We start from the raw sequence: 12309 nt of genomic DNA on the forward strand, positions 1-12309 counted from the left end.
TTTCAGCTAATCGTGCGGCAACTGAATCCGACCAATCGCGGCGACCCCAGCCATCCGCCTTCAGCCAATGGCAAACCTACCCAGACCCAGCCAATGGCGGCGCGGCTCTCAGGCCGGACCAATTGTCCCGCACCTGCTGCCTGCTGACCAATCACAGTGCGCCAATCAGCAGGCCGGCCACCACTGCACCAATCAGAGCGGCGCCCACGACACCAGTTGGGGAGGGGGAGAAACTCTTAAAGGGGAGGGGGGAAACGGATTTATTTTGTCGGCCTGGAAAAAATAAAAAATGAGGGAATAATGGAATTTTTTGCTGAAATTGGGGAGGGGAGGGGAAAATAGCCCAGGGTCAGTGCAACCAGGGAGCATTATCGGGACATCGCCCCCCAATCACCAGCCCACACCTTCGAGCAGTGAAGGCTAAGAGGAGATTGAATGGAGGCGTTTGAAATTGCGAAGGGTTTGGATAAAGTAGGGGGTTTAATCCCGATAGAGTAGGGGATTTAATCCCGATAGAGTAGGGGATTTAATCCCGATAGAGTAGGGGATTTAATCCCGATAGAGTAGGGGGTAATTCCCGATAGAGTAGGGGTTCTTATTTTTCCTCCCTGTTTATTACATAGGGATTACACAGGATATACGGCACAAAAACAGGCAATTCGGCCCAGCCAGTCCATGCCGATGTTTATGCTCCACTTGAGCCTCCTCCCGTCTTTCCTCATCTAACTCTATCAGCGTAACCCTCTATTCCCTTCTCCCTCATACGCTTGTCCAGCCTCCCCTTAAATGCATCTGTGCTATTCGCCTCAACCACTCCCTGTGGTAGCGAGTTCCACATTCTCACCCTAGAATCACAGAATGGTTACGGCACAGAAGGAGGCCATTCGGCCTGTCGAGTCCATGCCAGCTCAGAATTGGACACAAAGTGCGGTGCCCAGAATTGGACACAATACTCCAGTTGAGGCCAAACTAGTGTTTTATAAAGGTTCATCATAACTTCCTTGTTCTTGGGGGTCAAGTCTCTGGAGTTGGGCTCGAACCCACAACTTGGCGACTAATGGTAGAACGTTCCTCTCTCAATCAGAAGGTTGTGGGTTTAAGTCCCACTCCAGAGACATGAGCACAAAAATCTAGGCTGCCACTCCAGTGCGGTACTGAGGGAGCGCTGCACTGTCGGAGGGGCAGTACTGAGGGAGCGCCGCACTGTCGGAGGGGCAGTACTGAGGGAGGGCCGCACTGTCGTAGGGGCGGTACTGAGGGAGCGCCGCACTGTCGGAGGGGCTGTACTGAGGGAGCGCCGCACTGTCGGAGGGGCGGTACTGAGGGAGCGCCGCACTGTCGGAGGGGCAGTACTGAGGGAGGGCTGCACTGTCGGAGGGGCAGTACTGAGGGAGCGCCGCACTGTCGGAGGGGCTGTACTGAGGGAGCGCCGCACTGTCGGAGGGGCGGTACTGAGGGAGCGCCGCACTGTCGGAGGGGCTGTACTGAGGGAGCGCCGCACTGTCGGAGGGGCGGTACTGAGGGAGGGCCGCACTGTCGGAGGGGCTGTACTGAGGGAGCGCCGCACTGTCGGAGGGGCGGTACTGAGGGAGCACCGCACTGTCGGAGGGGCGGTACTGAGGGAGCGCCGCACTGTCGGAGGGGCAGTACTGAGGGAGCGCCGCACTGTCGGAGGGGCGGTACTGAGGGAGCGCCGCACTGTTGGAGCGGCAGTACTGAAGGAAGGCCGCACTGTCGGAGGGGCAGTACTGAGGGAGCGCCGCATTGTCGGAGGGGCCATCTTTCGAATGAGTCACTGACCACACTTCAAAAAGCGCTTGATTGATTGTAAAGCACGTCCTGAGGTTGTGAAAGGCGCTGTAGTTTCAGTTATATCATTGGGAATGCGTACCTGGTGCAGAATAAGCCATGTCCGATATGGAAGTGTAATAGCAGCTCCTTGATGGCAGGGGACAGCGACACACCACAGCTCACAGTGCCTGGCTGTGCTGGTGGTGTGAATTCAACACCATCTGATCCAACCGTGGCCAGTCTAATCCAGGCAAGGTTCTCCGATGCCCTCATTTTTCTCTAATATTAACCGAACCCCCCGACCCACATATGAGGGTGCCGATCCACTGCTACTTATCCAAGTGACCAAGCATCACGCTGGACGGTGACACTCAGCGGGCTATTCGACTATGGGAGAGGCATCCATTAGTAAGAAAAAAAGACAAGACTCCCATTTCTCCAGCGTCTTTCACCGCCTCAGGGTCGTCCCAAGGTGCCTCACAGCCAATGAACTACTTTTTCTTGAAGTGTGGTCACTGTTGTAATGTGGGAAACGCGGCAGCCTATTTGCGCACAGCAAGCTCCCACAAACTGCGATGTGATAAATGACCAGCTCATGTGTGCATGGAGGTCGGAAGCGGGTGGGTGGACTGGAGCTCAGTGGCCCAGTGGGTCTCACTCTCGCCTCTGAGTCAGAAGGTTGTGGGTTCAAGTCCCACTCCAGGGACTTGAGCACAAAATCTAGGCTGACACGCCCAGTGCAGTACAGAGGGAGCGCTGCACTGTCGGAGGGGCGGTACTGAGAGAGCGCCGCACTGTCGGAGGGTCAGTACTGAGGGAGCGCCGCACTGTCGGAGGTGCGGTACTGAGGGAGCACCGCACTGTCGGAGGGGCGGTACTGAAGGAGCGCCGCACTGTCGGAGGGGCGGTACTGAAGGAGCGCCACACTGTCGGAGGGGCGGTACTGAGGGAGCGCCGCACTGTCGGAGGGGCAGTACTGAGGGAACGCTGCACTGTGGGAGGGGCAGTACTGAGGGAGCGCCGCACTGTCGGAGGGGCAGTACTGAGGGAGCGCCGCACTGTCGGAGGGGCGGTACTGAGGGAGCACCGCACTGTCGGAGGGGCGGTACTGAGAGAGCGCCGCACTGTCGGAGGGTCAGTACTGAGGGAGCGCCGCACTGTCGGAGGTGTGGTACTGAGGGAGCACCGCACTCTCGGAGGGGCGGTACTGAAGGAGCGCCGCACTGTCGGAGGGACGGTACTGAAGGAGCGCCGCACTGTCGGAGGGGCGGTACTGAGGGAGCGCCGCACTGTCGGAGGGGCAGCACTGAGGGAGCGCCGCACTGTCGGAGGGGCGGTACTGAAGGAGCGCCGCACTGTCGGAGGGGCGGTACTGAGGGAGCGCCGCACTGTCGGAGGGGCGGTACTGAGGGAGCGCCGCACTGTCGGAGGGGCGGTACTGAAGGAGCGCCGCACTGTCGGAGGGGCGGTACTGAGGGAGCGCCGCACTGTCGGAGGGGCAGTACTGAGGGAACGCTGCACTGTGGGAGGGGCAGTACTGAGGGAGCGCTGCACTGTCGGAGGGGCAGTACTGAGGGAGCGCCGCACTGTCGGAGGGGCAGTACTGAGGGAACGCTGCACTGTCGGAGGGGCGGTACTGAAGGAGCGCCGCACTGTCGGAGGGGCAGTACTGAGGGAGCGCCGCACTGTCGGAGGGGCGGTACTGAGGGAGCGCCGCACTGTCGGAGGGGCAGTACTGAGGGAACGCTGCACTGTGGGAGGGGCAGTACTGAGGGAGCGCCGCACTGTCGGAGGGGCGGTACTGAGGGAGCGCCGCACTGCCGGAGGAGCAGTACTGAGGGAACGCTGCACTGTGGGAGGGGCAGTACTGAGGGAGCGCTGCACTGTCGGAGGGGCAGTACTGAGGGAGCGCCGCACTGTCGGAGGGGTGGTACTGAGGGAGCGCCGCACTGTCGGAGGGGCGGTACTGAGAGAGCACCGCGCTGTCGGAGGGGCGGTACTGAAGGAGCGCCGCACTGTCGGAGGGGCGGTACTGAAGGAGCGCCGCACTGTCGGAGGGGCGGTACTGAGGGAGCGCCGCACTGTCGGAGGGGCAGTACTGAGGGAGCGCCGCACTGTCGGAGGGGCAGTACTGAGGGAGCACCGCACTGTCGGAGGTGGCGTCTTTCGGAAGAGACGTCAAACCGAGGCCCCGTCTGCCCTCTCGGGTGGATGTAAACGATCCCACGGCCACTCTCGGAAGAAGAGCAGAACTGAGAGAAAAGGCAGGAAATGAAACAGATTAAAAGGCCAGTTTGGAGGCTGGGAAATGGGGGAGGGGATGAAAGAACAAAAGGGAAGGTCAGCGAGAGGTGAGGAGACATTGAGAGATATTCAAGGTGAGACGAGATGGTAATAGGACAGGTAAAGAAACAAACAACGGCTCTAGATGAAGTGTGAAATGCGCTGGCAGAGTGAGAGATAGCTGCCATGTGGGAGAGAGAGGGAAAAACGGAAAAGGCACAAACCAAAAATGTGGATAAAAAATATATAAAAATATGACAGGGGCCGAGGTTATGATCTGAAATTGTTGAACTCGATATTGAGTCCGGAAGGCTGTAAAGTGCCTAATCGGAAGATGAGGTGCTGTTCCTCGGCGTTGAGGCTGCCCGGCCGCGAGGCGCTAGGGCCAGGCTGCCAAGGTTTTGATGCCGCCAGGGAGCTCGCCATTGACTGTCAGTCACCTGCTCCCTGTCTCTCTCGATCCATTCCAGCACTTTGGTTATGCATTCATTTGTCAAGCTTCCAAACCTTGCCTGTGGTTACATTTCCAGGATCAGATTACTGTGGCCTCACCTCCAGGTCGCCCCACGCTTGCACGGGCTGGATTGATCCCGGGGATGAGAGGGCTGTCCTATGAATCCTAGAATTGGTAGAATCATAGAACGGTTACGGCACAGGAGGAGGCCATTCGGCCCGTCGAGCCCGTGCTGGCTCTCTGCAAGAGCACTTCAGCTAGTCCCACTCCCCCGCCCTTTCCCCGTAGCCCTGTGAATTTCTTTTTCCTTCGGGTACTTATCCAATTCCCTTTTGAAAGCCACGATTGAGTCTGCCTCCACCACCCCTTCAGTCAGTGCATTCCAGATCCTAACCACTCGCTGCGTAAAAAAGTGTTTCCTCATGTCGCCTTTGGTTCTTCTGCCAATCACCTTAAATCTGTCCTCTGGATCTCGACCCTTCCGCCAATGGGAACAGTTTCTCTCTATCTACTCTGTCCAGCCACCTCATGATTTTGAACACCTCGATCAAATCTCCTCTCAACCTTCTCTGCTCCAAGGAGAACAACCCCAGCTTCTCCAGTCTCCCCACATCACTGAAGTCCCTCATCCCTGGTACCATTCTGGTCAATCTCCCCTTAACCTTCTCTGCTCTAAGGAGAACAACCCCAGCTTCTCCAGTCTCTCCACATCACTGAAGTCCCTCATCCCTGGTACCATTCTGGTCAATCTCCCCTTAACCTTCTCTGCTCTAAGGAGAACAATCCCAGCTTCTCCAGTCTCTCCACATCACTGAAGTCCCTCATCCCTGGTACCATTCTGGTCAATCTCCCCTTAACCTTCTCTGCTCTAAGGAGAACAACCCCAGCTTCTCCAGTCTCTCCACATCACTGAAGTCCCTCATCCCCGGTACCATTCTGGTCAATCTCCCCTTAACCTTCTCTGCTCTAAGGAGAACAACCCCAGCTTCTCCAGTCTCTCCACATCACTGAAGTCCCTCATCCCTGGGACCATTCTGGTCAATCTCCCCTTAACCTTCTCTGCTCTAAGGAGAACAACCCCAGCTTCTCCAGTCTCTCCACATAACTGAAGTCCCTCATCCCTGGAACCATTCTGGTCAATCTCCCCTTAACCTTCTCTGCTCTAAGGAGAACAACCCCAGCTTCTCCAGTCTCTCCACGTAACTGAAGTCCCTCATCCCTGGTACCATTCTGGTCAATCTCCCCTTAACCTTCTCTGCTCCAAGGAGAACAATCCCAGTTTCTCCAGTCTCTCCACATCACTGAAGTCCCTCATCCCTGGTACCATTCTGGTCAATCTCCCCTTAACCTTCTCTGCTCTAAGGAGAACAATCCCAGCTTCTCCAGTCTCTCCACATCACTGAAGTCCCTCATCCCTGGGACCATTCTTGTAAATCTTTTCTGCACCCTCTCTAAGGCCTTCACATCCTTCCTAAAGTGCGGTGCCCAGAATTGGACACAATACTCCAGTTGGGGTCGAACCAGTGTTTTATAAAGGTTCATCATAACTTCCTTGCTTTAGTACTCTATGCCTCTATTTATGAGGCCCAGGATCCCATGTGCTTTTTTAAACTGTTTTCTCAACCTGCCCTGCCACCTTCAACGATTTGTGTACATATACCCCCAGGTCTCTCTGTTCATGCACCCCCTTTAGGATCGTACCCTTTAGTTTATATTGTCTCTCCACATTCTTTCTACCAAAATGTATCACTTCACACTTCTCTGCGTTAAATTTCATCTGTCACGTGTCCGCCCATTTCACCAGCCTCTCTATGTCTTCCTGAAGTCTGTCACTCTCCTCCTCACTGTTCACTATACTTCCAAGTTTTGTGTCATCTGCAAATTTTGAAACTGTGCCCTGTACACCCACATCCAAGTCATTAATATATATCAAGAAAAGCAGTGGTCCTAGAACCGACCCCTGGGGAACACCACTGTGTACCTTCCGCCAGTCCGAAAAACAACCATTCACCACTACTCTCTCTTTCCTGTCACTTAGCCAATTCCGTATCCATGCTGCCACTGTCCCCTTTATTCCATGGGCTTCAACTTTGCTGGTAAGCCTATTATGTGGCGTATTATCAAACGCCTTTTGGAAATCCATGTACACCACGTCAACCACATTGCCCTCATCAGCCCTCTCTGTTACCTCATCAAAAAACTCAATCAAGTTACTTAAACACAATTTGCCTTTAACAAATGAGGAGAGATTGAGTAGACTGGGTCGATACTCTCTGGAGTTTAGAAGAATGAGAGGTGATCTGATTGAAACATACCAGATTCTGAGGGGGGATTGACAGGGTCGATGCTGAGAGGCTGTTTCCTCCTGGCTGGAGAGTCTCGAACCAGGGGTCACAGTCTCAGGATAAGGGGTCGGCCATTTCGAACTGAGATGAGGAGGAATTTCTTCACGCGGAGGGTTGTGAATCATAGAGTCATAGCGTCATAACCGCACAGAAGGAGGCCATTCGGCCCCTCGAGTCCGTGCCGGCTCTCTGTAGAGCGATCCGGTCAGTCCCACTCCCCCGCTCTATCCCCGTAGCCCTGCAAGTTTATTCCCCTCCAGTGCCTATCCAGTCTCCCCATGAAAACATCGAGTGTCTCCGCTTCCATCACTTCCGCCGCCAGAGAGTTCCAGGTCCTCACCACTCGCTGCGTAAAAAAGTTTTTCCTCACGTCCCCCCTGTATCTCTTGCCCAAAACCTTAAATCTGTGTCCCCTAGTCCTTGTACCATCAACTAGTGGGAACAGCCTTTCCCCGTCTAGCCTAGCCAAACCCGTCATAATCTTGTACACCTCGATCAAATCACCCCTCGACCTCCTTTGCTCCAATGAAAACCAATCCAGCTTCTCCGACCTGCCCTTGTAACTAAGATCCCTCTGATGTAATAAAACTCACTACGCACTTGGTTCGAGCATAAAGCAAGGCTTTAATCAACTTGTTTCAGAACATGGAGGTCTAGTTGTACTTCACTAGTTCCTTGTCTTTACAAAATGTCCCTGGCAAGCTGGGGCCCACGCCCGAGTATTTATACTCCTTGGACGGCGCCACCAGCTGGCCGTCCAGTGTTATTTCATAGGTAGTTTCTCGATGATGAGATTTATGACACCCCCCCATCCCCGCAGCCATTCTGGTCAATCTCCTCTGCACCCTCTCAAGGGCCTTCTCATCCTTCCTAAAGTGTGAATCTTTGGAACTCTCTAGCCAGCAGACTGTTTGGATTGCGGTGGGTTTGGGTCGCACCCCGATTCAGGGCGAGTCGCTGGATAAAAGAAAGACAGAAGTTGCAGATCTACAGCACCTTTCACAAGCTCCCTCGATATAAGACGGCGCTCCATCAGTGCAGGCCCTCTCAGGTGGAAGGAAAGGATCCCATGGTCACTACTGGAAGAAGAGCAGGGGAGGGAGGAGTTCTCCCCGGAGTCCTGGGGCCAATATTTATCTCGCAGGCAACATCACTAACAGCAGATGATCTGGTTGTTGCTGTTTGTGGGAGCTTGCTGTGCGCAAATTGGCTGCCGCGTTTCCCACATTACAACACTTCAAAAAAAGTACTTCATTGGCTGTGAAGCGCTTTGGGATGTCCTGAGGTGCTGAAAGGTGCCGGAGAAATGGGAGTCTTTCTTTCATAGAATCACAGACATTTACAGCACAGAAGGAGGCCATTCGGCCCCTCGTGTCCATGCCGGCCAACAAAGAGCTCTCCAGCCTAATCCTACTGTCCAGCTCTCAGTCCGTAGCCCTGGAGGTTACGGCACTTCGAGTGTGTATCCAAGTACTTTTTAAATGTGATGAGGGTCTCTGCCTCGACCCCCCTTTCAGGCAGTGAGTTCCAGACCCCCACCACCCTCTGGGTGAAGAAAGTTCTCCGCAACTCCCCTCTAATCCTTCTCCCAATGACTTTAAATCTCTGCCCCCCCCTGGTTACTGACCTCTCTGCTCAGGGAAATAGGTCCTTCCTATCCACTCTATCCAGGGCCCCTCATCATTTTATACACCTCGATTAAATCTCCCCTCAGCCTCCTCTGTTCCAGAGAAAACAACCCCAGCCTCTCCGATCTTTCCTCATCGCTAAAATTCTCCAGTCCCGGCAACATCCTCGTAAATCTCCTCTGTACCCTCTCTAGTGCGATCACATCTTTCCTGTAATGTGGTGATGAACTGCACGCAGTGCTCAAGTTGTGGCCTAACTAGTGTTTTATACAGTTCAAGCATAAACTCCCTGCTCCTGTAATGTATGCCTTGGCTAATAAAGGCAAGTATCCCGTACGCCTTCTTAAGCACCTTCTCTACCTGTCCTGCTACCTTCAGGGATCTGTGGACATGCACTCCAAGGTCCCTCTGATCTTCTACACTACTCAGTGTCCTACCATTTATAGTGTATTCCCTTGCCTTGTTAACCCTCCCCAAATGCATTACCTCACACTTCTCCAGACTGAATTCCATTTGCCACTGTTCTGCCCCACCTGACCAGTCCATTGATATCTTCCTGCAGTCTGCAGCTTTCTTCTTCATTATCAACCACACGGCCAATTTTTGTATCATCTGCAAACTTCTTAATCGTACTTCCTACATTCAAGTCCAAATCATTATATACCACAAAAAGCAAAGGACCCAGTACTGAGCCCTGCGGGACCCCACTGGAAACAGCCTTCCAGTCACACAAACACCCTTCGACCATTACCCTTTGTTTCTTGCCTCTGAGCCAATTTCGGATCCAACTTGCCACTTTGCCCTGGATCCCATGGGCTTTTACTTTGGTGACCAGGCTGCCATGCGGGACCTTATCAAAAGCCTTGCTTAAAATCCACATAGACGATGACATGAATCAGTCAGTCATGAAAGAAAGACTTACGAAATAATACTGAACGGCCTGCAGGCGGCGCTGTCCAGGGAGAGTATAAATACTCGGGCACGGGCCCAGCTTGCTCAGGGCCATTTACAACAGGAACTAGTGAAGGACACAACTAGACCTCCATGTTGTAAAACAGTTGATTAAAGCTTTGTTTAACGCTTAGACCAAGTGCCAAGTAGTTTTCTTACGTCCGACTACATCAAACACACTACCCTCATCGAACCCCCTTGTTAGTCAGACACGACCTGCCCTTAACAAATCCATGCTGACTGTCCCTGATTAATCCGTGTCTTTCCAAATGAAGATTTATCCTGTCCCTCAGAATTTTTTCCGATAATTTTCCCACCACTGAGGTCAGGGCTGACTGTCCTGCAATTACTCGGTCGGTCGCGTTCTCCCTTTTTAACCTTCCTTCCTTCCCTCTTTCTCGAGCAGGAACAGGTGCAAAGCCCGAGGGGAATGAAAGGCGGGGGGATAATAGGCGGCTGGGTCGAGGGCTGGAACCTCTCACGTCCCCACGTGTCCAAGCGCCCGGTGTTGCCTTTCACCGCAGACTGTGAGAGGCTGTTCGCTCACTGGATACTGTTAACGTAAGCGGAGCCTCGTAAATCATTCAGCAATACAATCACGCTGGGGGGGGGGGGTGGGGGGGTCCCGGGGGGTCCGTGGCGGGCGAGGCGGGGTGGGGGAGAGGTGGAAGTACGTCTGTCCTCACAGTAAAATGAATTACCAAACAATACACCCATTGTCTCACTCATTGCACAGTTGGCAGAGATATTAATCTCCGTGACAAAGGTGCTTTTTCTGTTGTTTAAGATTACTGGACAGTGTAACTGAGGCCTTGTGGCCTCGGATTACCAATGATTTTGACTCGTATCTGGATCCATCGCTCGTTGTTAACAGTTTCGGTGCTGTGCGGCTGAGCTGTCCTATTCCCCAGTGAACCTTGTGCTCCTCAAGGTGAGCCATCCTAAAGCTCCCTCTACACTGTCCCCATCAAACACTCCCAGGGCAGGTACAGCACGGGTTAGATACAGAGTAAAGCTCCCTCTACACTGTCCCCATCAAACACTCTCAGGGCAGGTACAGCACGGGTTAGATACAAAGTAAAGCTCCCTCTACACTGTCCCATCAAACACTCCCAGGGCAGGTACAGCACGGGTTAGATACAGAGCAAAGATCCCTCTACACTGTCCCCATCAAACACTCCCAGGGCAGGTACAGCACGGGTTGGATACAGAGTAAAGCTCCCTCTACACTGTCCCCATCAAACACTCCCAGGGCAGGTACAACACGGGTTAGATACAGAGTAAAGCTCCCTCTACACTGTCCCATCAAACACTCCCAGGGCAGGTACAGCACGGGTTAGATACAGAGTAAAGCTCCCTCTACACTGTCCCATCAAACACTCCCAGGGCAGGTACAGCACGGGTTAGATACAGAGCAAAGCTCCCTCTACACTGTCCCATCAAACACTCCCAGGGCAGGTACAGCACGGGTTAGATACAGAGTAAAGCTCCCTCTACACTGTCCCATCAAACTCTCCCAGGACAGTTACAGCATGGGTTAGATACAGAGTAAAGCTCCCTCTACACTGTCCCATCAAACTCTCCCAGGACAGGTACAGCATGGTGTTGTGTATGTACCTTTAAGAGAACTGATTCTATACTACAGTACCAGCAGTGACCACCCCTGTATATAAAGCCATAGCAGGCTTCTGTACTTCAGTCTTGAATTACTCTCTGTTCAGTAAATACCTGTTTTATTGTTCTCCTGCAGTCTGAGTATTATTGATCCTCGGACACTACACTGGCGACGGGCAGGTTTGAACTCACCTGCAGTACTGCATCACCTCACGGAGATCTTTTCCCTGAAGAGAAGCTTCTTGGAGGTCGAAGTCAGAACGGCGGGCGTCAACCGCGGGCAACCGCCCAGGGATCCATCGGAGAGTTGCAGGGGAGGCTGTGGAGAGCTGGGCCTGGCTCCCCAGTCGAGGTGTTCCAGCAAGTCGTGCTGGTAGCAGGTAGTGCGCTGACCCTTCCGGACTGCGGCGGGCTCGGGCTCGATCGAGCGGCTCTGCAAAGGGACCGTGCAGCGTCGTCGGGAGGAAGAGAGGGTGGAGCGCACAGGGCGCGGTCGGTGCTCAAGAACAGGGCAGCATGGAGAGGATAGAACGCGGGGAAGGAAAAGTGAGACGCGCCGAAGCCGCGGGTCGCCGCCATTACCCTGCAGAACGCTAGGAGCAGCGTGGCAGCAAGGGGAAGAAGGAAAAGCGCGGGAGGCGCCATTTTATTCCATTGGGGAAGAAGGAAAAGCGCGGGAGGCGCCATTTTATTATATTGGGGAAGAAGAAAAAGCGCGGGAGGCGCCATTTTAAATCACCCAAGATGCCGAAGAGTGGCTGTTGTATCCGTGTGTTAATGGAGACACGGAATGCAGGAGTTGGTTTAACAGGTGTTTACTGAACAAAGTCTGGAGGTGAACTAAAAGATACAAGATGCTATACAGGCTTATATACCCGAGTGGTCACTACCGGTATTACAGTACACAGGGGCTCTTAAAGGTACATACACTACAATTCCTCCCCTTTTAGATAATTAGTACATAACATTTTAAGTAATCATTAATTAACATGTTTACAAGAACAATAATCTACACATTTGCTGCAGTTAATCAATTATAAGTCAGTCTCTCTGGAGGCTTCCTGACTCGGTCCGGATAACGCCTCGGTGGTGTCGTAGTTTTCGGTGGTGTAGTAGGTTCTTTTGGCAAGGTCGATTCGGCTTGAATGCCAGTGTCAGGTTCATCTGGTTCCAGTATCACCGGATCGGAGGTAGATACTATGGGTATCTCTGCTTCATCATTAGGCGTATAGAGTTGTGGTGT

The 12309-nt window shown here is 53.4% G+C and overlaps 2 protein-coding genes across 2 annotated transcripts in view; both read right to left on the reverse strand.

The window, feature by feature from the left end:
• The window catches only part of LOC147086661 (uncharacterized), a 730919-nt gene that overhangs the window by 542968 nt on the left and 175642 nt on the right, over positions 1 to 12309 (reverse strand). The window lies entirely within an intron of this gene.
• LOC147086669 (3-hydroxyacyl-CoA dehydrogenase type-2-like) overlaps positions 152 to 12309 on the reverse strand; it is a 50078-nt gene continuing 37920 nt past the window's right edge. Inside the window, exons 5-6 of the mRNA XM_085978295.1 lie at positions 4627 to 4693; positions 152 to 235 (exon numbers count right to left, since the gene is read on the reverse strand). Coding sequence (XP_085834421.1) covers positions 152 to 235; positions 4627 to 4693 — 151 coding nt within the window. The remainder of the gene's footprint in view (positions 236 to 4626; positions 4694 to 12309) is intronic.

The sequence above is a fragment of the Somniosus microcephalus genome, unplaced genomic scaffold (assembly GCF_052327205.1).
Source record: "Somniosus microcephalus isolate GS21.2 unplaced genomic scaffold, FLI_Smic_1.0 unresolved_chr7, whole genome shotgun sequence".
Taxonomy (NCBI): domain Eukaryota; kingdom Metazoa; phylum Chordata; class Chondrichthyes; order Squaliformes; family Somniosidae; genus Somniosus; species Somniosus microcephalus.